At 41.1% G+C, this 25,760-nt stretch overlaps 1 protein-coding gene across 1 annotated transcript; it reads left to right on the top strand.

The window, feature by feature from the left end:
• On the top strand, nucleotides 1-24,122 carry pik3cd (phosphatidylinositol-4,5-bisphosphate 3-kinase, catalytic subunit delta). Its single transcript, XM_080030825.1, has 23 exons — nucleotides 1-261; nucleotides 1,299-1,473; nucleotides 2,262-2,490; nucleotides 3,069-3,301; nucleotides 3,659-3,835; nucleotides 4,618-4,773; nucleotides 5,225-5,314; nucleotides 6,385-6,606; nucleotides 10,235-10,331; nucleotides 11,144-11,274; nucleotides 11,370-11,420; nucleotides 11,535-11,702; nucleotides 12,096-12,217; nucleotides 12,336-12,479; nucleotides 12,560-12,659; nucleotides 16,477-16,643; nucleotides 17,239-17,348; nucleotides 19,182-19,260; nucleotides 19,368-19,535; nucleotides 21,255-21,378; nucleotides 21,736-21,881; nucleotides 21,993-22,125; nucleotides 22,222-24,122. The coding sequence occupies exons 2-23, from the start codon at nucleotides 1,333-1,335 to the stop codon at nucleotides 22,357-22,359; spliced, it is 3,126 nt and encodes a 1,041-aa protein (XP_079886951.1). The 5' UTR covers nucleotides 1-261; nucleotides 1,299-1,332; the 3' UTR covers nucleotides 22,360-24,122.
• Nucleotides 24,123-25,760: the final 1,638 nt, after the last annotated feature.

Here is a 25,760-nt window from a genome sequence, read left to right as displayed (position 1 = left end):
TCAGCGCCACAACGTCTCTGCTGATGCTGTTGCTGAATGAATGACAGCGCACTTGACGGACGCAGACGCACGAGCGCTTCGCCCGTTGGAACTGGATTTACAACATCTCAGCACACTTCACAGACAGCTCCTATATACAGCCAGACTACAGCCGCCGCCAGAGACAGACATGTCGCCGTGACGCTACACACTACTCCATCTTCGCGGCGATTAAAACCATGAAGAGATGACCGGCTTGTAGGCAAGTGTCTGCGCTAACAGGTTGGTTGGTTAGTTCAGGATTTCGCTGTGTGATGATATATACGCACAAGTTTTAGTCAGACAGCGAAATATCAAATCCTGTTTTATTTTTCACTGCTGTTGTAACTGCATCCTCTGTTTTTCTTTCCCTTTGCTGATTTTCTAAAAGACGTTTTTCGGTTGTAAATTGTTCTATAACAGCAGCCTATATCCACACATTTGGCATTCTAAATGTTATACATAGGTAGGCGTAAGTCAGCCTCCATGTTTACGGACAATGCAGCTCCCACAGTGCAAGTTTCCTCTTACCATAATCAATAGTGTAGAATTACTTTATGGCGAACTATTGAACATTACACACTCGGAGGAGCACTGCAGCAGCAAGATCAGATGAATAGATTTGCCGGAAGCAAAAACGACACATCTCCCTCCAAATAATGGGTATTTTTTGTAGTGTGGATATTTAATTGCCGTCCATTCTAGTTTCTTTATAGTGTGTCTTCACCTTATTTGACCCCCTGATATTGCTGACATACAATTTAGTCTGAGTGCAGATGCATAAGTATAAGTCTGTCTGTGTACCAAACATATTTTAAACTGACTGCAGCGCTAAATAAAACTACAATTTCTAGGTTTACTGTTTTATATGTCATATTAATATTCTTATAATTGCATTCAACTGCACTGCACAGAGGAGATGGAGGAAGGAGGGCATCAGGTTCAAACTAGGTAAACATTCACCCATAGACTACGCTATACTGTTTATCAAAGCCCCTTGAAGCAAATTCATTATTTGGGAAATTGATATTGGGGCTGTATAAATAAAATTTCCTTGACTTAAGTCATACACGCTCTGCAATGGGCCCTACATGATAAATCATTCAGGGTTTTAGGAAAAGAAGAACCATCAAACAGAGTGTTACAACAGCATTGCTCGTCCATGCCCAGTAACACAGTATGTTAATAGTGGACACATATTAACCCCCGACTCGTCTGTGTTTCCTGTGTGTGTGTGTGTGTGTGTGTGTGTGTGTGTGTGTGTGTGTTCCGGTGAGCAGCAGAGGAGCTGACGGTAAATGAGAGGCCGTCACCATGCCCCCGGGGAAGTATGGGAGGCAGGAGGAGTGGGAGAAGGAGGGGGACCAGCAGATCATGATGGACTTCCTGCTGCCAACTGGGATCTTCCTCAAGTTCCCAGTGTCTCCAAACGACACCATCAAAAGCATCAAAAAAGTATGGCCGCTCAACGTTTTTTTATAAACTCTCTACAACAACCTTGGAATCTTTTATATATTACATAATGTACAATGTCATCATGAAATTGCATTGTATCTGTTAAAAGATTGCAATTGATTGACTGTTGGGAGCACAGCGCTGCGCCTCCGAGGACCACAGATGCTAAACGCTGTTGTTATTCACAATACTATTTACTCAATGCGCTTTTAAGCAAATTGGTCGACTCAATGTATCCCTCAGACATTAGACTAATGAAAACATCACGCACACAATCCAAAACAATGCTTGTGCTTGCGCTTTTGATACATCTTTTAAGCTTTGGTGCAACACCTGTTCAGAGCAAGGGCTACAGCTTTGAGCTTTCCCTTCTTATTATACACGGCCAGCTCTCTGCTGAAACAGATCTGCTGTGTTAAATGTGACTGTCTGTGCCAGTTTCTATGCCAACAGTTCTGCCACTTCGGGCTGTCTGATTTAGCTGTGATAAGTAATGATACTCTGGGAAGCTGTTAGGATGATTAAGAGATGAAATGGGGGATAATTCGCAAGGATTTTTGTTCATTTGAACTCATTAAAGCTCAGGCGAATGTGTCATTCTGCAACGGCGCTTCAGTTCACAGTTTTGTCTCACTTTTGGAAAACAGTGTTGATACTAGCAGAGAGGTGTTAGAACAGGCTTTTTACACAACCCCTGAAGTGTTCCTAGTGCACAGAGAGAACACACGTAGAACACTATAGACAATGCACTCTCAACCCAATGTGTTTGCTGTTTTCTCTCGTTTCAGATGGTTTGGAGGAATGCCAGAAGCGAGGCCCTGTTCACTGCACTGGGAGACCCCGACGCTTACGTCTTCACCTGCATCAACCAGACAGCAGAGAGGGAGGAGCTGGAGGAAGAGTCCAGGCGCATCAGCGACGTACGGCCCTTCATGTGTGTTCTGAGGCTGATAGCCAGGGAGGGAGACCGAGTGGAGAAACTCACCAACACCCAAATCAGCCTGCTCATTGGCAAAGGTCAGTAGCATCCAACTCTGATAGAGAGGAGTTTTTTTTGTTAATTGTTATGGTGCATTAAGGTTTAGTTGTGTCGTTAACTAGTATAAGATATGGAGCAGTATAATGGCATCATTATATAGTAGGTGAGGTCTTCTCAGGGAGACAGAACTGTTATCGTTCAACCATGTACTGTACTGTGGCCACATCTCTAATTCCTTCAGCGACCCAAACAAAATAATTGATCCACATGTGGAAATACTTCAACAATTTCAAAATGAATTGCTTGCTTTTTAGTTCTTTATTAAGTCTGACGTTGTGTTCATGTTTTCTGTTTGGCATTAACCAATCAGTAGTGACTTCTTGGCAATTCTTCTTGACTCGGTTGTTTTTCTAAACAGGGATCAAACAGCCCTCAAGGTGGACCCATTAGAATGGCTCCCATTGGTTATGTTAAAACCTCAATGGGTGGAACCAAATGGTTGCTATGCTTCTAAACCTGCAGTTGTAGGAGTCTTTCAGTTTGAGTAAATAAAAACATAGAAATATTGCCCTCCGTGTACCGTTTATTTCGTGTTTGGCTTTAAATATGATTTAAGGTCTGCATGAGTTTGAGGCCCAGAAGAACCATGAAGTGAACGAGTTCCGGACAAAGATGCGCGCGTTTTGCGAAGAGAAGGCCCAAGAGCGGCAGCAGTTGCCATGGCAGCGGTGGATGGAGTTCAGTTTCCCGTGTGACCTGGAGCCGTGTTGCTCTCCGCCGGCGTGTGGCGGCGCCAAGTCAAAGAACGCCAAGAAGATCTTCATTAACGTCAAGTTTGAGGCTTCCGATGTGAGTTGATTTTTGCTATTGTAGTTTTCTTATGAGTCATGTTTGAAAAGGTTGTTGAGACAAAAGTCAAATCAAATGTTATGCTATGATGGGGCAGCGGCAGGGAACCCGACAAAAAGAGAACAACAAGCTTTGATTGGAAAACAACTCTTGTTCCACTTTGTGTAGCAACGTTGTGGAGGAGGATTTTTTTAAGTGTGAGGAAATCCCCCTCCCACACCACTAACACCACCTTCAAAAAATCACTAGGGAAAGAGATCCACAGACCTTGAGAGAAACATTTTAGATTTTATACATGTTTCTTCTTCTCTGGAGCTGGCACCTTTTTGTGTATTAAGTTAACTGTAACTGTCACAGGAAAGCTTCATGCTGCAGCAGGACCCCCAGGACCTCCCAATGGCTCTGATACGGAGCGCCCTGAAGAAGAAGGCCACCGTCTTTCGCCTGATGCGACAGGAGCCCGAGGAATACACCTTACAGGTCAACGGGAGGTGGGAATTCATCTATGGGAAACACCCACTGTGCCAGTTCAAAGTGAGTGACCAAGACAACCAGGCCTTTGTCTGTCTGGAGCTGTTTCGTTTGGAATTACTAGCTGCCCTTTATTTCATATTTCATTATTTTGTTTATATTGTATTGGTTTGTAGGTTTATTTATTTAGTGATTGACCTTTCTGAGGTTGTTGTCTTTATTATATAGGAAAAACACTGACCAACAAGTGACTAAGTCTTTCATGTGCAGCTGTATTTAACCTTAAGTCATTTGATGAATCTTTAGATGTGTCGTAGTAAGCAGATGAATACGTATACAATCAATAATTAACTCACATAAAATTGTATTTCTACTTGTGTGTGTCAAAATGCCTGATGGAAGATGGAAAAGGCCAACAAATATTGAACAGTTTTTGTAGCCTCTAGAGCTGTTTTTGGATGTGAGTTTTGCGCTTTTGGCGGTGGTCCATAATGGCGGGGATGATCGTCAGGTCAGGAGTTGTTTCGGGTTAAGGTTTTTTGTTTTGCTGTGGCAGGAGACCCTGCTGTTGATTTAGAAACTCCAGCTACCTGCAGGGGTGACTCATATCTGTCTAGCAGCCCTGCAGAAAAGGAACTGCGTCCATCCACAGATAATAAGATTTGGGCTGCATTAACCTAGAGCAAATGAACAGCCTCCAGGAGTTAACCAGCGCTATCAGAACACTGGGAAATATCTGTGGGTGAACTGAATGTTTGGCTGTACCAGCAAACAAAAACAAAACAAAAATCCCCTCCTGTCCCTTAATTTTTTTAAATCTCTGTCTTTTTTTTCTCTCATTCCAGTACATTTTCTCATGTTTGAGGAATGGCCAAAACGCATATCTCACCCTGGTGCATCACTCCACCATCAGCAAATATCAGGACGAGCATGGCCGCATGTGCAGCCAGGTATTCAAGAGTCGCTCCCTGTCCAGACCTCCACCGCTGCCCCTGAAGAAGGTAAGAGGTCGGCGAACGGCCCTTAACAAAGCAGGCCTTTGGCACACAAACATGCCGTGCAACACAATGTTGATAATTTACCCTTGACACATTTGCTAGCATTAACCGCAGTTGAGCATGGAGCATATACAGCACTGTATAATATACTTTGGAACTGCACCGGCAAAATGAGAGGTTGTGGTGATCATATGAAAAATCTGAATTATGAGTGTTAAAGAACAAAAGGTGACATGTGTTTAAGAGAGCTTTCAGTTTCTCCCAGTGTCAGTGCCTGTTCCTCTTTTTGACCTTGTTTTTGAATGTGTGCATTGTTGTGTTTCTATCGTTTGACATGTTGCCAAACAGGAAATTATAGCAACAGTTTCATGACTTTAGACCTCAGTGACTGCAATGCATGCAGTTTAAATTCGAGGAATGAGATGGACAAATTTAATTTCCTCTACTTCAACAGCAGAATACCTCCTCGTTGTGGTCCATCAATGAGCCTTTCTACATTCACCTGCTGCAGGGCAGCCGAGTCAACGCAGACGAAGGAATGAAGGTTTGTGTGCGGTTATGTGTGGGTTTTCTCTCGCTATGCTGCTCAATGAAGTGTGGCATTCACTTGTTTACCAATATCTCAATTTCAGTTGTAGGGAGAACAAGTTTGACATGTAAATGACAAGGGCTCACATGGTCCAGACCACACGTTTCCCATAATTCATCAAGGCGGTTGGTTAAAACTTGAAAACAGGAAGTGGGGAGGGCCTATCTGATTTTGACGTCTCATTCTGAAGCCTAGATTCTAAGAAAAAAGACAGGCTTCATGCTGTCTCTGCCTCTCTCGCTTTCAATGCACTTCTTTTTTTGAAGGCGCTGCACACATTCTATTACTATTGCAGATGGGGCCTTCACCTATATTGAGTTTCAGAGTTAGTGAAAATGGAAATGTTACCTTTAAATGACCCTTCGAAATATCCACTGATATTGTATAGTAATACTGCATATTCACTTTTTCCATGTCTGAATTTTTGCAATGCCAGTTTGTTATTATTTTTTTCAACCAATTTGACAAACAAGACAATGAGTGAGAACACATGTAGGGAACTCTGTCAATGTGTGTCCCTGATTGTGATTCAGTTTCAAAACTAACTACGTTACTGTTTAGATGGCTTATTAAGAGTAAGTGCACTTCCGGCTGCTGCTTTGGAGCACATAATGACTGATGGCGAATCGGCCCTGTCACATAATTATCAGTCATGTCTGCTGTTGGCAGGCAGAGGTTTGAAAACACAGCCTGGGGGAGAATTGCCACTCATATACTTTGTAAATATAGATTCACACTATCTTGATTTGCCAAAAGGCAGGAGCTTAATGGTCGTACAATATTGAATTTTGACTCGTGTGGTTGTTAATCCTTTTTTTTGTCTGACTTTGCATTGCATTGAAAGACATCTGGGCCTTAAAGTACATTATGAATGTGGAGACCCTTTGACTCACATTGCATGAGTGACACAGGAAACTCTGAATCATCTTGAGAAGTCTATATATCTACCACAAACAATCTTCCTCACACAAGTGCTAAACTCTTTAGCTTCCAAATCTAATCCCCACTGTGTGTTTCCCCTCCAGCTTGTGGTGCAGGCTGGTCTGTTCCATGGCAGCGAGCTGCTCTGTAAGGTAGTGACCAGTTCGGAGGTGGCCGTGTGCTCTGAACCTCTGTGGGATCAAAAGCTGGAGTTCGACGTCAACGTTGCCGACCTGCCCCGCATGAGCCGCCTGTGCTTTGCACTCTATGCTGTCATTGAGAAAGCCAAGAAACCCCGCGGCACCAAAAAGAAGAATAAGAAAGCGGTGAGTCCCTTTAGAGACTTGTGGCATTTTTCGCTCCGTAGTGTACAACTTGTTATTGAGCAGGCGAGTGTTTGGGTTGGTGGGTGTGAATTTGTTAGCATGCACAAACAGATCTGTTTCCTCTAGTGTGTAGTGTGCATAGCTAGTGTGTGTGTGTGTGTGTGTGTGTGCGTGTGTGTGTGTGTGTGTGTGTGTGTGTGTGTGTGTGAGTGTGTGTGTATGTGCGTGCGCGCACGCTTGTTTTGCTGCTGCATCTGGTTGTGCAAGTGTGTTCAGTGGCAAGGCTGCGGTAAGCGTTTCATCCGCTTCAGCTCTTTTATCTGTACATCACCCCCAAGGAAGGAAGGAATTGGCAAACATTTTCAAGGAATTCTAATTTAATCTTCTGAGAATTTTAACTTTTCATTTGCTCTTCATCTTCAAGGCCAACATGTCCGCTAAAGAGTAGAAACTTGCAAACTGTGCAAAGAAATGATATGCTGCTGTTATTCTTCTTAAGCTGGGGACTCAAGCCAAAACCATACTTTATTCTTTATACAAGGCACTTTTTTGAACAATATGTAGTTGCAGGTTATGCAGATTGTACTATGTCATCAGCACAGAATGGGCACGTCTGTGTAGAAGTAGTACAATTGATGAACAGTACATTATAATGGACCAAGCATTGGTCCTTGTGCCCCCCCAATTTATTTCAAGTGAGGCTTAAAACATCAGGGAAGTGATGTCATTTGTTTGTAAAGTGCACCAATCAACAGCATACTGTATACAATCATTTAATTCATTAGTAAATCAATCGATGGATTGATTCTTTAATTAAGCCCTAAAATTATGTTTACATTTATTAATAACAAAAAAAGTATTATAAGTTGCAGGACTAATTACATCAATACTTTGATAATATGCCAATAGAGCCACACTGAGTTCTACCATCCCCTTACTATATACTGTAAATATAGTTTTTTATTCCTCTGTTATGCTCGAAACTAGAACAATAGTAATACTACACCATAGGAACTGCATTTACACACCTACAGTATCTCACAAAAGTGAGTACACCCCTAACATTTCTTCAAATATTTCATTATATCTTTCCATGCGACAACACTGAATAAATGACACTTTGATACAATGTCAAGTAGTCAGTGTACAGCTTGTATAACAGTGTAAATTTACTGTCCCCTCAAAATAACTCGACACACAGCCATTAATGTCTAAACTGCTGGCAACAAAAGTGAGTACACACCTAAGAAAAAATATCCAAATTGGGCCCAAAGTGTCAATATTTTGTTTTGCCATCATTATTTTCTAGCACTGCCTTAACCCTCTTGGGCATGTAGTTCACTAGAGCTTCACAGGTTGCAACTGGAACCCTCTTCTACCCATTCATGACGACATCAAGGAGCTGGTGGATATTAGAGTCCTTGCGCTCCTCCATCTCCCGTTTTAGGATGCCCCAAAGATGCTCAATAGGGTTTAAGACTGGAGACATGCTTGGCCAGTCCATAACCTTTACCCTCAGCTTCTTTAGCAAGCCAGTGGTCGTTCGGAGGGGTGTTTGGGGTCGTTATCATGTTGCAGTACTGCCCTGCAGCCCAGTTTATGAAGGGAGGGGATCATGCTCTGCTTCAGTATGTCACAGTACATGTTAGAATTCAATGAACTGTAGATCCCCAGTGCTGGCAGCACTCATGCAGCCCCAGACCATGACACTCCAACCACCATGCTTGACTCTAGGCAAGACACACTTGTCTTTGTACTCCTCACCTGGTTGCCGCTCCACACTCTTAACACCATCTGAACCAAATAAATGTATTTTGGTCTCATCAGACCACAGGACATGGTTGCAGTAATCCATGTCCGTAGTCTGTTTGTCTTCATCAAACTTTTTGTGGGGTTTCTTGTGCATCATCTTTAGAATAGGCTTCCTTCTGGGATGACAGCCATGCAGACCAGTATGATGCAGAGTGCGGCGTATGGTCTGAGCACTGACAGGTTGACCCCCCACCCCTTCAAGCCCTTCAGCAATGCTGGCAGCACTCATACGTCTATTTTCCAAAGCCAACCTCTGTGTACAACGCTGACCATGTGCACTCAACCTTCGTAAACTGGGCCGCAGGGTGGTATTGCAACATGATAACGACCCCAAACACACCTCCAAGACGACCAGTGGCTTGCTAAAAAAGCTGAGGGTAAAGGTTATGGCCTGGCCAAGCATGTCTCCAGACCTAAACCCTATTGAGCATCTTTGGGGCATCCTCAAACGGAAGGTGGAGGAGCGCAAGGTCTTTAATATCCACCAGCTCTGTGATGCTGTCATAAATGGGTGGAAGAGGGTTCCAGTTGCAACCTGTGAAGCTCTAGTGAACTACATGCCCAAGAGGGTTAAGGCAGTGTTGGAAAATAATGGTGCCCACACAAAATATTTACACTTTGGGCCCAATTTGTAAAACTTTTCTAAGGGGTGTACTCACTTTTGTTGCCAGCAGTTTAGACATTAATGGCTGTGTGTCGAGTTATTTTGAGGGGACAGTAAATTTACACTGTTATACAAGCTGTGCACTGACTACTTTACATTGTATTAAAGTGTCATTTATTCAGTGTTGTCCCATGGAAAGATATAAAGAAAAATGTGAAGAAATGTGAGGGGTGTACTCACTTTTGTGAGATACTGTATTTACTGTACTCAGACAAATACAGTTTACAAATTCCCCTTTCTTGTGCGGCTGTGGTTTCACCATCTGTTTTGAAGCATTGAAGCGGCTGTGGGCAACAGATCCGCACAAACATGTCGCCCAGGTGGGTTTATGGGCATTCAGACCACTTCTTCTTTCTAAACCACTTCTCCCTTCTACTGCCCGGAAAATAACTCCTGCAGACAGAAGCCAGAAATAGAACTATTTTAGCCACTCTTGTTTCTAAGTAATGTCCCTCTCACTTTTCTTTATCTGTGCGTGCATTCAGCCTTGTGTGTTCGTTTCTGGGTTATTTTTTTATATATTGGATGTTCAGGTTAGTTGTCTGCTGAATTTATTTCAATACATTCTTTACATTCCAACTATAGCCATAACATGTGACCTGATACTTTGTAAATATAATAACATCAGCATCATGTGCATTTTTTACTTGGACATGCAAGTTCCCTTGCCTCACATTTGTATTACTTGACACAGAGAATTATAAAGTAAAAGTTTCCACAAAAACCCTTTAAACTTTATTGTATATCATTAAGATATTACATTTCTTAACTTTGTGTGATTTAAATATAGATGAAGATATAAACTGAAACATGTTATGTAATAGATTTGGTTATTCAATAAATTTTTTATTCATTGATGAAATTGCTTTATTTTGAAGAATCTTATATATATTTTTGTAATCTTATATTTTTGTACATAGTATAATTTTTTTTATATATAATTAAAAAGTACATATTTGTTCTGTTAGACACCTAAAGAGCTTCTAAAGAGCAGCGTTATGTTCAAATCGATAAAGAAATATAATTTTCCACCCAAGATATAACTGCATACTACATTAATTTAGCTTTCTTTTGGCATGATTTGATTGCTTACAGATGGCCTTCAAAGCAAATCCCAAGCAAACCTAACCTCCTCCCTGTCCCCCTCTTCAGGATTGTCCCATAGCCTGGGTGAACACCATGGTGTTTGACTACAAGGACCAGCTGAAGACTGGAGAGTTCCTCTTGTCCACATGGCCATCTGTTCCTGGTAATTTCAGCCTTGCCTCTTTTTTTTTTTAAACTTTCCTCCTCTTCAAAACACCTTGCATGCTAGCAGCCTCCTCCACAGTGCCTGGCAGCACACAGGGAGGGCTGAACTACCCAAAGTAAAAACCCAAATATTCACTCATCGCGCCTTTGCTGATGCAAAAGAGAGCCGTTTTAACATGGGGGAAATGACTAGCCCTAAATGATTAAGTCTACGTGTTTGGCTGATTGTGTATTACGATTGTATCTTTCTCTGTGGTTTGGAAGAGCAGTGAGTTTACCAGATACAGGATTCATAGATAGATAGATAGATAGATAGACACTTTATTGATCCCTTGGGAGTGTTCCTTCAGGGAAATTCAAAAATCCAGCAGCAGCTGTAGTACATGCAACAAGACACAAGCAAGTCACTAAAATGCATCAATATACATGGTAAAAAAGTAAAATACAGATTTATATTTATAAATACATTTTAAAAAGAAGCAGCAGCAGCAGATGTTAGCAACGGTTATTCATTTATATCTCTGTTTGACCTTAGTGTGTAGTAATAAATAAATAAATAAATAGATTATGCAAGCTGTTGCGGTTATGTTCCATCAGCCACCCCCCTCCTCCCTCCATGTGTGGAGTTGTGGAGTATGATGGCACGATGGACAAATGAGTTTTTTAGTCTGTTGGTTCTGCATCTGGGGAGGAGCAGCCTGTCACTGAATGAGCTTCTCTGGTTGCTGGTTCATTTGAAATAGTATGCTCAGTAGGTGGATGAAAGCATCTACCAAATGGCACAACTCATATAGGAGTTCTTTCACACAGATGACAAAGGCGACCTGTTGAACCCGATGGGAACAGTTGAGAAGAACCCCAATGTGGACAGTGCTGCTGGGCTTCTTATTCGCTTCCACAACATCCGGCCACATCCTCTCTATTACCCTCCAATGGACAAAGTAAGTCATCCCCAAAAAAGCTATATTTAATTACATACTGAAATTACAGTTAGTGTTACAGCCAGTCGAAACAAATCCCCTCATGTGTTCTTCAGATAAGTGACATGGAGAAGAACGGTGAGGCAGTTATTGCCACTAAAGAAGAGGTAAGACGTTCTACATCTCGTGTTATACAACTCATCAAAAACAGTGTTATGATCATTTAAAAAAAAATCCCCTTGTTGACCACATATTTTTCGGGACATTTTTGCTCCCCGTAGCACATGAAACTCAAAGAAATAATGGACAACAAAAACTACACAGAGTTTTTTGAGGACGAGAAGGAGCTCCTGTGGAAGCTTCGGGCGGTAGTCCGTGACCGTTATCCCGAGAGCCTGTCTAAGCTGCTGCTCATCACCAAGTGGAGTAAGCGCGAGGACGTAGTGCAGGTATAATTGGAGTGTTTTTATGTTAATTGGAGTGTTTTTTTTGTATGTGAGCTTAACACACACAACACTTGGAAAATGTACAGAAATACTGTACCTGCTAAATGACTTGAGCCCCATATGTATCAGTAATTTCACATATGATTGGTATGTTGGCGTTGAATATTAGCTTTTTACTGATGAGCATATTTCATGTTAAACAATCCACTAGTGCCTTGAGATATGAAAAATTGTCTAAACAATGCATCGATTATCAAGGTTGTTTCTGATTAACCTTTTCAACAATAGTAGCCATCAAAGGCTTTGAAACAGTTTAAAAGTAGAAAAGAAATTCAGGTGTCATGGGAAGAAAATTGTTTTCATCGTGGTAGAAAATGGTCATTTGTTTTCCCTCAGATGGAGAGTTTACTGAGGAAGTGGCCGGACTTGCCCGGCATCCATGCCTTGGAGCTCTTGGACTACAGCTTTCCAGACCCAGCGGTCCGCTCTTTCACTATCCGCTGCCTCAGAAAGCTCAGGTAACACACGTATATATAAGTTCATGTTTTTCGCTCATATCCGTGTGACATCACACAATTTTTCTGCTTTTGAGTTCCAACAGCTTAACCATGAATGGAACATTTTCTCTGCTCACAGCGATGACGAACTGCTGCAGTACTTAATCCAGCTGGTCCAGGTCCTGAAGTACGAGTCCTACCTGGACTGTGACCTCACTACTTTCCTGCTGGAGAGGGCTTTGTCCAACAGGAGGATAGGACACTTTCTGTTCTGGCATCTTAGGTAAGACACACAGTCCAGCAGAAATGACAATATAACAAGTGCATCCGCAGCCCTCCGTTTGACTGGAGAGTTTGTTGTAGGTCAGAGATTCACGTGGCATCTGTGAGTTTGCGTTTTGGCCTGATTCTGGAGGCCTACTGCAGGGGTAACATCCACCACATCAAGCTCTTAACCAAACAGGTATTCTCACACTCACTGTTAACACTTTACAATAAGGGTCCATTAATTTACTTTTATTTAATGCTTGGTTAATGCTTCACTAAACATTAGTTAACTAAGCAAAGTTAATACTTAACCAATCATTAATAACGAAGCACTGACAGTTACTTAATGCTTAAAGGTGAAGTAAGCAATCTATTTATGTTAATATATGTGTTAAATCGCTCTATATTCATACAGTGATCACTTATAGTGTGCACGTTTCATAAGTCCGATCTCTCAGTCACCCGCTCTGCATGTAATCGGCAAAAAAACTTTTCTGGGATCCGACAACTGATATCCAATCAGAAGAGAGATCGCTACAAACCGGCACGTCTCACTGCCGGTGCACGTGCAGAGCGACAGATGCGGAGCAGGTAAAATACCTTCCCAATGTCTGTTTTGATAGTTTTTAAATCATGTTTTATCGCACTTACGGATCTGAGATGATGCTAAATAACTCGCTGCTTAAAGACCGCAGTGCATTGATGTTGTCAGGGTTTCAGGGAAAGACAGACAAGAACCCAATTGCAGGACACAGGAAACAGTTCAGATTCAAAAATAGATTTTAATGAAGTGGATGACAAACCAGGTAGTAAGACAGCGTGGCAAACAAGTCCAGTTGGGGCAGGCAAAAAGGAAAGTCCAAAGACAGGTCGAAACACGAACAGGCAAGCAGGATCGGAACACGGGATGAAATCCCAATGCTGGAAAGCTGGGTGAACACACTAGGACATCTGACAATCTGGCAACTGACTGAGGGAACTGAACTGAGATATATACTGGGGCTGATTAACTGATGAGGAGCAGGTGAGTGTGGGGCAGACCTGTGTCTGAAATCGCGCACTCATGTAAGTGCACTTACATTGAGTGCACTTTATTATCCCTACAGTACACTTACTTATAGACGCAGTGCTCTCATTTCTACAGTGCACTGTCCAAACTGCCGTCGCGCACAGGTCTACCGGAAATGACTTTGCATTTTGAAGGTTCTTCTTCGGTGGTATTTTTTTTTTAACGGTCGGATACAGTCTAAAACAGTGTAGTTGTACGGAAAAACTAAACAAACGTGTAATTTAACTTTTGTAGAGCGCGTCCGTCTCCACAGTCTATTTTGATTTTAATGTCCCGTCCTCTCCGCTACGTAGGCAAGATGGCGGCCGTTGAGTGTGGAAAGTGTCCATCGCTCCACACTCAAGTTTTAGACCGTTTTGAGTGCACGACCGAGGAACTTACAGTGCACTGCATTTTGGCACACTCTCCGGTTTTGCGGAAAGTTCACTCAAAAAAGTAAGTGTAAGTACAGAAGTGCGCAGGAGGGAGTGGCCGGGTCTGAAATGACATGAGAGTTCTGTGTCTGAAATCGCGCACTTCTGTAGGCCTACTTACACTTACTTTTTTGAGTGCACTTTGCGCAAAACCGGAGAGTGTGCCAAAATGCAGTGCACTGTAAGTTCCTCGGTCGTGCACTCAAAACGGTCTAAAACTTGAGTGTGGAGCGATGGACACTTTCCACACTCAACGGCCGCCATCTTGCCTACGTAGCGGAGAGGACGGGACATTAAAATCAAAATAGACGAGCTTGAAGCAACCATGGAGGCAGACGCGCTCTACAAAAGTTAAATTACACATTGTTTTTGTTTTTCCGCGATTTATGTTCCTGTTTTGGCTATCGGTAACACAAGCAGAAAAAAATACCACCGAAGAAGAACCGTCAAAATGCAAAGTCATTTCCGGTAGGTGCGCGTCGGCAGTTGGGACAGTGCACTGTAGAAATGAGAGCACTGCGTCTATAAGTAAGTGTACTGTAGGGATAATAAAGTGCACTCAATGTAAGTGCACTTACCTAAGTGTGCGATTTCAGACACAGCCTAAAGGAAACCAGGAAAACAGACACACCCTGCGTTCCAATACCCGTTCAACATGCCCTCGTTCACTTTCCCTAGGCACTTGCCCTCGGGGGAATCCCCGCCGCCATCTTAAGTGTCGTTCCAATTGTCTGGAAACTGAAGTGAACTTTGTGATATAGACCCTCGGAGGGCTGAGTGATCGAGTGAACATCCATGGTCACTCCGAGGTGGATTTCACCCACAGTGCATTGCAGTTCGTCTTCTTCTTCTTCTCCTTTTATTTTCCGGTAGACTGTATGCTTTTAGGGACATCGCGGCCACCCGCAGGACAAATATATAGGCTATATATAAATATATTCCAAAATGCCTCAATTAGGCTATCCTATTTCCATAGGAACAATCCAGTGAATGTATTGCAGTTTACACATTGCTGCTATAACACCGATGGCTGCCAATTAGAGGACTATTTAAAACAAATGTTTTTGGTTGAAACTAACATAAATAAGAAAATATGTCGGAGCAAACAATTTACATGTGTAAGTAACAATATCTTGATAATCTGAGTTACCGTGTCGAAATTCAATGTTTGTTATGCTATGGAAATGGCTTTCTGCAACATAGGCTACTTTAGCAGAATGTTATAATTCTGTATTATTTGCATTCAGATTTACCTATGTAACTGACGGTCCATTGCGACTACAAGGGCAAGTGGGTTCCATTTAAATCCTCCGCTCCTCCCCTGCCCAGTCTCCCTCCGCTCTCCAAGTTCCCTCCGTGCAACGTATGCTGTTACGTCATACCAAGGGCTGAGGGTAAATGAACGAGGGGAAGTGCAACTACTATTGGAATGCAGCTACAGGCCCTGCGTTCCAATACCCGTTCAACATGCCCTCGTTCACTTTCCCTAGGCACTTGCCCTCGGGGGAATCCCCGTCGCCATCTTAAGTGTCGTTCCAATTGTCTGGAAACTGAAGTGAACTTCGTGATATAGACCCTCGGAGGGCTGAGTGATCAAGTGAACATCCATGGTCACTCCGAGGTGGATTTCACCCACAGTGCATTGCAGTTCGTCTTCTTCTTCTTCTCCTTTTATTTTCCGGTAGACTGTATGCTTTTAGGGACATCGCAGCCACCCGCAGGACAAATATATATATATAAATATATTCCAAAACGCCTCAATTAGGCTATCCTATTTCCATAGGAACAATCCAGTGAATGTATTGCAGTTTACACATTGCTGCTATAACACCGATGGCTGCCAATTAGAGGACTATTTAAAACAAATGTTTTTGGTTGAAACTAACATAAATAAGAAAATATGTCGGAGCAAACAATTTACATGTGTAAGTAACAATATCTTGATAATCTGAGTTAACGTGTCGAAATTCAATGTTTGTTATGCTATGGAAATGGCTTTCTGCAACATAGGCTACCTTAGCAGAATGTTATAATTCTGTATTATTTGCATTCAGAACTACCTATGCAACTGACGGTCCATTGCGACTACAAGGGCAAGTGGGTTCCATTTAAATCCCCCGCTCCTCCCCCGCCCAGTCTCCCTCCGCGCTCCAAGTTCCCTCCGTGCAACGTATGCTGTTACGTCATACCAAGGGCTGAGGGTAAATGAACGAGGGGAAGTGCAACTACTATTGGAATGCAGCTATGAAAACAAACTAAATACTGGCTGAAGTTGTGACAGAAGTGGTGATGTAGGAACAAGGGAGGGGACTGCTAACTGCAGTCAGTGACAGGAAGTTAGCTAAACTGACCATTCCACTTACTTCACCTTTTAATAAGCAAAACCTAACCATTACTAGCATTAAATAAGCATTAACAGTTAATTAAGGTACCCTTATTGTAAAGTGTTACACACTCACTGCTACAGGCTGATTTCAAGCTCTCTGTTTGTTTTTGTTTCATGCTAAATCTCAAACCCTCTCCCTTAAAAGAACGAGGCTCTGGGCAAAATGAAGTCACTGAGTGACTTTGTCAAGTCGGGCTCACAGAAGATGACAGTGGACGACCTGAGGCTGTGCATCAAACAGGAGTCCTACCTGGAGGCCCTGTCAGACCTGCTGTCACCACTCAACCCCAGCATCACCCTTGTTGAGATCTGGTTAGTGCCACACACACACACACACACACACACACACACACACACACACACACACACACACACACACACACACACACACACACACTAAAAATGTAATTGTTCAACTCCTGAATTGGATATACTCAGAGGCTGTTATGGTCCCGCCCTGTATTTGGTAAATTGCAAAGAATATCACACATACGTAGCATCTTCAAAATCTAACCCTCAGTTGTTCTTGTACCAACAGACTTTGTTTTTCATTTTGAAATAAATACCATCTTACACTGATTTCACGCGGCTGAAACCCTTAAAGATGTGGGTGGTGCCATTATTTCTACTCTGTACCCGTCCTGAGCAGTGTTTCTATGATAATAATATTTACTCTTAGCTTGTTCGCCATGGTTAAAATTCCCCATTTCTTAGCTGGGTGAACAAGGGAAAAAGTAAATTATTCATAAAAATTCAATGGTTAAAATTGAGGGGGAAAAAATATCAAAATGGAACAGTATTTTGTAAAAGTAGGCACTTTCAAGTGCATCTTGTCCCAAGTCTATGAAGCTGTTATAACACAGTTGTAACAAGCTTTGGTTTATATTGAGTGTGTTTGCCGTTGCAGTGCAGATAAGTGCAGGTTTATGGACTCCAAGATGAAGCCGCTCTGGCTGATGTATAAGAACGTCTTGGCTCAAGGAGACATGATGGGCATCATCTTCAAGAACGGAGATGGTAAGACAAAAGAAAATCGGAGCACATGCATGGCCGCACACATACTCAGCACACATTAACAAACAGCGGCTGCACAGTGTCGGGATTTGAGCCATAGTTAAGTTTAGTTTAGCACTTAAGATACACACCAATGGGAAGGGTTCAAATGCAGGGTTGTGCATTAAAAGGCAGCGGAAAGATTAGGGTTGCAAAATTCCGGGAATTTTCAAAGTTGGAAACTTTTCATGGGAATTAACGGGAATTTATGGGAATTAACGGGAATAAACAGGAATAAACGGGAATTTACTAAATTTAAAGCAACCCAAATGCACTAAATTCTCCTAATTGTGTTATTTCAGTCCAGGCAAACGTTCTAGACTGTAAAAAGCTGTTTTTCCAACTAAGTTTTAATATATTTATGAACATTTAATTTCAAATCAGATTTTTTCAGAAGTTTATTGAGATACCCAACTTGATATCATATATTGATTTTTACTAGACCAGGTTTACAGAGGCTTCAACTGTGATTTTAAATATAGTTGGGGACAATATATTTTAGCATAATCTTGACTAAAACAACCAGATTTTATGCAAGTACACTTGGCAAATTGCACATAGCACACATCCTACTGCAGGAGTACTGAGGCCATGCCCCCTACATGCTCTGTGCATTCCTCCATCACATGGGGGGCCTACCTACTTCCGCTCAATTTTCATTTCACTTCAGTAGTCAGTCTAGCGGTGGTGTGTGTTCATGGAATCTGCGCGGCCAAATTTTTGGTTATCCAATCAGCGAACAGAGCGAGTGGCTGAGAACGATGACGTCGAAGTCGCGCTCCAGTTTCAGTTGAATGCTGCGTTCGTTTATACTCGGAACTCCAAATTTCCGACTTGGTAGTTCCGAGTTCCGACCTGTCTGTGTTCCAGTGCATCTGCTCGGGAAAGTATGGACGCCTACAACCTTTCTCATCCAAATAACTAAACGTTAGGCTCTAACAAGTTACTGTTGCCAGGTACCGGTAGATCCATAGACTACAATATGTAGTGAAGTCGGACATTTCCGAGCTCCCTGTACAACTGAAACGCACCGTCAGAAGGCGGCTCATGACATACGTCTGACCAAATGTGATGCGATTGGTTGGCTAATCCAGAGTGGCACTGGGCTGATCCAATAGTTTCTTTTTAACTTCAACAGACACCCGCCTCCAAGTGAGTGAACGTTTGCCAATTACAGCACTTCCAGACCTTCTGTACAAATGAAATTAAGTACGATGGTCTGGTTGGACCAGGCTAAGGCATTTGACTTTATTTATTGAATTGGTGGGGTCAGACAGATGAGTAATATTTTACTCAACATTCATCTTTTTGTTGTTCAGTGAAATTATTGATTGTTCATAAAATAATCAAAACTTGATAAAGTTCTTCTTACAAATAAATCTGTTCAAATGTAATGTGTTTTGATTGTATTATTTTGCATGGATGTCTGCCTATGACAAAATATAGTGTTTATATGTTTAGATTTATGTTTGGTTATGAAACACTTAATTCAAATTACCGCCATTTAGTTAATTCCTATAATTTCCAATTTTGAATATTCCCAAAATTCCCGAGCGAAAGTTCCCGTGGAAAGTTTCTGGAAACTTTCCGGTAATTTACCGGAAACTTTCCACCCCTTTGCAACCCTCGGAAAGATAAACATACCCAACTGTTTTTTTTAAAGTGATGTCCGCTTAATTTATAAAGAGAAAGGTTAGAAGTAGAAAATTACCAGGCTGAAGGTCAGCATGACATTTAGTTTTAAAACTGGTGACAACAAAATGAACATTGGTGAAAAAATTCTCTCTCACCTTTAAGATCTTCGGCAAGACATGTTGACCCTCCAGATGATCCAGCTCATGGAGAACTTATGGAAGAAAGAGGGCCTGGATCTCAGGTACAGTGGGAGCAGTTGTTTGCAGCAGTTTGTTGGTTGGTGCTTTTGTACAAGGAGCTCATGTAGACCTGTAGACCTAATACCGACTTCATTTTCACCTCGCACAGGATGATCCCTTATGGCTGCTTGTCCACCGGGAACAAGACGGGACTCATCGAGGTGGTGAAGAACTCAGACACCATCGCCAATATCCAGCGTAATAACAGTAACAGCGCCGCCACTGCTGCCTTCAACAAGGACGCCCTGCTCAACTGGCTCAAATCCAAGAATCCTGAGTGAGTGTGGTGAACAACGTTGACATAATGGTTATTATTAGAAGCCTTCATCACCATACTGAAGGGATGAGCCTCTTTAACCCCGGAGACTCAGCACTGGGTCCATTTTATGCAACAAACACTGTTTAAAGCCACCAAGATTTAAATGTTCTAATTGTTTATCACGATCAGGCCAAAGGACAGCCACCCAAAGTACCTTTTCAATGGTAACTTTTCCTTGCTCCTCCTGGGGGAATCCCTAAGTGGTCCCAGGCCCGCTGTGTCACAAATACATGTCATACTATTTCTGGTCAAATTTTCGTTAGTCTATATAGTGTGTTTACCCCCCACAAAATGGTAGCAGGCCGGCCATGGTCGGGACTTGTTGTTTCCTGTTTGTGTGTGTTCTGAAAAATTGTTCCTCAATTCCATACACACCTCCAGCAATGTAGCAGCTACAGCCACAGCTTTAATGTGAGCTTCATAAGCATGTCTTGAATCTAAACGAAAAGTTTAAAATCTGCAGGGGAAACATTTTATACTTTCTGTTCGGGTCATTTTGAAATTGGTGTTACCTTTCGAAAGTCTCATTCTGACTGGTGGTCTCTGTGAATTTTTTCTAAAAGTAAAAAATAGAAAGTCCACTGATTTCTTGTAAAAAGGTGCATCGCAGATGTTGTGGGCATCGCAAGATGTGTGAACAACAACTGCAAAACAAAGTTAACCAGATATACCACCTAAAGTATTTTTATATACTATGGAATCGAAAACACAGTGATGTGTGAGTGGTGCGAAATGCTTCACATCTGCTGACATTTTTGGACTTTTTGGTAACACTTCACTTTAACACTTCCCCTATTTAGCATTCAAAAAATATTTAGGCTTAAGCAATCAATAAATGGTCTACGGCATACAATAAGGTGAGCCGATGTAAGGACAATGTTTGTTGTTGAGAAATACTGCTGTCAAATACTCAAATACTCTATATTATAAAATCCTTATATTGTATCTGTTGCAGAAAACATTAAGGTTTTACACTTTTTTCATGTCATTTAATGTAGGAACAAAAACGTTTACCTAAAAAATGTAATACAGTATGCATCATACATTTCAGTTGGATTTTTGTTTTAAATTGAAGACAGTATAGGGAAAAATCTTAATTTATAATTTTTTTTTAGTTTACTTTTACTTTACTACAAAGCATTTATTGCGTGCGGCATTTCTGAAACAGTGACAGTCTGACACAAAGAGCACAGGCGGCTGCAGCTTCGGCAACATTAACTGAGAGTAGATTTTTATTTGGTGCCAGACAGTCTGAAGGTCTTGTCTATTCCAAAGCTCCTTGAAGAGAGAGACGCATTCAAAGTAATGAATAAGCCTTTGTACGTCACGTTGGCAAGACAGGCCCAGCTGACTGCGCAACAGAACAGAAAGGTAATTAGCTTGAAATGCTGCAGTGCCCAAAAGGGAGCGGAGGACAAATTAGTAAAAGCTTGATACAGTGAACCCAGTGCACATCTAGACTGTGACAGGACGTGCCAGTCAATTATTAATCGGATCATAGGAACTTGTTTGTTAATATTTCATATAGTAATGGGGAAAATGTTGTCTCATGAGTACGTGTGTGTTTTATAGTAGTTAGTTATGCAGATTATATGAAGATAAGATAAGTGTACTTGATGAAAAAAAAAACATTCATGCTTTGCTTCGTTGTTTCTGTTCTTTTTTTTTTGTCTCTAGGGAAAAACTTGATCAAGCAATAGAGGAGTTCACTCTGTCCTGTGCTGGCTACTGTGTAGCTACTTACGTCTTGGGAATTGGAGATCGTCACAATGACAATATCATGATCAGGGAAACTGGACAGGTAGGCTACTGTGATAGTTTTCATCACAGGAAATGATTACAACACTGAAATATACCACAAGGGGGCGTAAAGACAGACTAATCCATACTGTAGTATGCATCTGAACATAGAGTTGCTTCAGTCAATAGAATGGTACTTTTCACTCCTGTATAGTTGGAAACACTTTGAAATGTTACACTGATTGTTATGTCAAGGTCTGTAAGTTTCTAATGAGCTAACCACTTTCATAATACTGGAGTGGAGGGTGAAATCTTAGGTCAAATACCAGTTAGTGAGTCTTTAAGAAATGTGACTGTGGTCAATGATTCAGAACCCATTCAGGAGCCAGCTGAAGTCATTCTCACCTTTGCTCCTCAGCTGTTCCATATTGACTTTGGGCATTTCCTGGGCAACTTTAAGCGGAAACTAGGGATCAACAGGGAGCGTGTGCCTTTCATCTTGACGTATGACTTTGTCCACGTGATCCAACAAGGAAAGACGAACAACAGCGAGAAGTTTGAGAGGTACAGGCTTTTTTCGTTGTTGTCAGTCTGTTTACTGATATTGGATTGATTCTGTTGTTTTTTTTGTTGTTTTTTAAACCTGAACGATTATTCCATCCATAATTGTGTCAGGTTCAGGGAGTACTGTGAGCGGGCCTATAAGATCCTGTGTCGTAACGGGACGCTGTTCGTCAACCTCTTTGCCATGATGAAGGCAGCAGGACTGCCAGAGCTCACATCCTTCAAAGACATCCAGTATCTAAAGGTATTTGACAATGACACTTCCGTTGCTGCTGCTAATGATGGTGAGGATAATAATAATAGTAATAATAATGTTGATGTCTTTTTGTTTACCAAAAAGGATTCGTTAGCTTTGGGAAAATCGGAGGAAGAGGCGCTGAAGAATTTCAAAGTGAAGTTCAACGAAGCTCTACGAGAGAGCTGGAAGACAAAGGTTAACTGGATGATGCACTCTTTGGCCAAAGATAATAGACCATGAGGAACATTGCACCAAGGGACACCTGAAGAATGACCAAAAATGATGGATTTTAACTTATGGAGACAAGAAGGGAAGAAAACACAATCAAATATTTTACTTTATCGATGGCGTGCAAAGACACTCGAACAAATGTTTACACCTGACTGGTCCATCTGCGGTAGATAATGACCATGTGGAGGCATCCAAAGACAATGATGTAATCGTTGAGATATAGCATTTTGACGTGCACACATATTTTCACAGTGAAGGAGAATCCATCACAATGATCTCTTCTCCCGTCGAACAATGGAATGCCTTTTCCATGAGGACATATCAACAAAGATGATAAACTACGCTTTTTTTGTGTTAAAATCGCTACTTGAAAACCACATGCTCATGAAAAAACCTCACGAATCACTGAAACAGTGGCCAGGGTGCGAAAGTTCATCGCCACCTCGACTGCATTACTCAGCAGGGAGCAAACTGTAAACGAGCTCTATGATGACTTTAGAAGAAGACACCGTTAAGTGACAACTCTTGACGGCTGTGTCATTTCCTCACATTCCATTTGCCTCTTTGCAATAGTTTATTGTTATTGTTATTGTATTGTGTTGTATTGTATTTAATTTGGTAACTTCAGAAGTACTTGTACAATGTAATGAAGGATATTTTTCAAATGATGTTGTGTTTTACTACTGTATGACTTGTTGATGTGAAATATTGCCTTGAAGTACAGAATGATGCCTATGGAGTGCCAGTGTACACAACGCATTGTAACAGTTTATTGTAAGATGAGAACATAAGCGTTCAATGGGACATTATTGTTGATAACATCTCTGTGTGCCAGGCTGTGTTACCCAGAGGAGCCTTTCCAGACAGCTACTACACATAAGGAATAATTTGACATTTTTGGTAAATTACCTCATTTGTTTTCTTGCTACACGTTAGATGAGAAGTTCAGCAAAAGAGTATAGTTGTATTTCCAAAAATGTTGTCACTTTTGTTTTGATTACAACTTCCATTAGCAAATGAAAAATGAATGATCTCAGGCGATGATATTATATAGTAGATGTTTGGTCAAAAGATCGTACAAAAAGTATGTGGACTTATATAAGCCATAGACTTGGTTGCTTTTCTCAAAAAGAGGTACTGTAGTGTACACGTGTGACGTGGCTCTTTTGGAAATGTTGGAGTGGACTCAGTGTACTATTTTAGATGATGCGGTGTGTGTGTTTGTGTGTGTGGGCCTGTGTTAGTTTCTGATATTTAAGTTATGCACTGTAATCTCCATTGCATTTTTTTTAACTGATGTGCCAGCTACCACAAAAGAGAATTCATTGCCTGTAGTGTCAAATGGCTATTTATGCTCCGACACATCAAATACTGAGCAAAATGGAGTTTGTCTGTTTAGGTGAGCCTGTGTGTTGTATGACTTTCATGGTGCGTTCACAATACTTTACACACTGTATATCTTGGAAAAAGTATTTTCTGTACAATTATGACTTTTACAGAAGAGCAAGTGTAGTTTTAGATTACATGGCAAGCCGATTCAAACTACTGAGATATTAACTGTGGGATAGAGGTTAAAATATGGTTCACTTTTGTCATTCAGTATTTGCTCAGCTATATGCAGCTGCTTTAAGCCACTGAGGAGCGAGTCTATTGAGTTTATATGTTGCAAATTGTAAAATGTAGGCTACTGCTGTTTCCTTTTCGATTGATTGTAATTCATAAATTCTGTCAAATGGTACAAATCTTTAAAAGCTCAGGCCTTATTTTCATGTGTGCAGCTAAAACAAATAAATCATCCTGTCAACGTAGGTCTAATGTAGACCAGTCCTTTACCTGCATCCTGTTATTACATTTGATTGTTTGTTATAGGCCTAGGCTATTCCCTTACCAAAGCCTGCATACATTAGCTAATTAAGCGTATTTGAGTGCCTTGAAAAGCGCCATATAAATCCAATCCATTCATTATTAAAGGCCTACTTCACCGGTTTGAATATGAAGGTGTATTGAATTCTGAGATCCTATGTAGTATAAATGTGCGAACAAATTTTAAATCGGTTCATCCTAGCCTGAGAAAAGGCAGAAAGAGTGTTTTTTTTAACCCTATATTTCTCTTTCTCGTGACATCACAGAAAGAGAAATATAGGGTTAAAAAAAAACTTACTTTGTAAATATTACTGTGATGTCTTTTACTGTGACATCACAGTAATATTTACAAAGTAAGTTTTTTTTTAACCCTATATTTCTATTAGATCAACATTTCAGCTTTCATTTCCAGGTATTTACTTCTGGATCCGATACACAACGGAGAAGATAGCATTATTTGAAAAGGAACACCACATTTTTAAGTGAGCAAAAGTATTGGAACAGATAGACTTTAAATAAATTAAAGTGAATAAAACTTAATATTTTGTCGCAAATCCTTTGCTTGCAATAACTCCATCAAGCCTGTGACCCATTGACATCACCAAACTTTTGCATCCTTCTTTTGTGATGCTTTTCCAGGCTTTCACCGCAGCCTCATTCAGTTGCTGTTCGTGTTAGGGGGTTACTCTCTTAAGTCTACTCTTTGGCAGGTAAAATGCATGTTCTATAGGGTTTAAGTCTGGAAATTGACTTTGCCAGTCTAAAACTTTCAATTTCTTGCCCCTGATGAACTCCTTTGTTGTTTTTGCAGTTTTTTTGGATCATTATCTTGCTGCATGATGGAGGATCTTCCAATCAGTTTGGTTGCATCTTTCTTTAAATTGGCAGACCGAATGTTTCTGTAGACTTCTGAGTTCATTTTACTGCTGCCATCATGTGTTACTGTGTTCTTGTCAAGATGAACCTTTACCAAAGTGATGGAAAGGCCTTGATTTCCAACAGACCAAAAACCTTTTTTTTTAAAACGATATGTGCTTGTGTATGGTCATATCCGCGCGAAAGGCCCGCGATTTGCAGTAAATAAATGTCCACATGTGTCTCCAAGTGTCTCTGTAGGCTATTTAAAAATTAATTAATTAATGATTGGCCTATAATAATAAAAAAACACCACCTTAACTATGTTTACAGTTTACAAATGTTTTGAATGAAATGCAAACCTCAGTGAATCATTTGCTCTTGTTTCTCTGTCCTGAGATTCACACAGACTGGGCAGTCTTGCTTAAATGTTACAAATTGAGCTAATAAACTGAACTTTGAATATTTTTGCTGCAGAAGTTATCTCAGCTAATTTGTGTTATCTAATTTGATAATAAGGTGATTGTATGCAGAATGCTCGTGCCAGAAACTCATACAGTGGTTTTGTACAGATAAATACATAAATATTAGCAGGTTCTCAATAGTATTTCAATTTAGGGGGGCGCGAAAAAATGTCTGTCCCCTAGGGGGGGCATGACAGAAAATAATTGAGAACTAGGCTACTGCTGAAG

The sequence above is a fragment of the Ammodytes marinus genome, assembly GCF_949987685.1.
Source record: "Ammodytes marinus genome assembly, chromosome: 7".
NCBI classification, from domain to species: Eukaryota; Metazoa; Chordata; class Actinopteri; order Uranoscopiformes; family Ammodytidae; genus Ammodytes; species Ammodytes marinus.
This window is presented reverse-complemented; position numbering and strand designations above follow the sequence as displayed.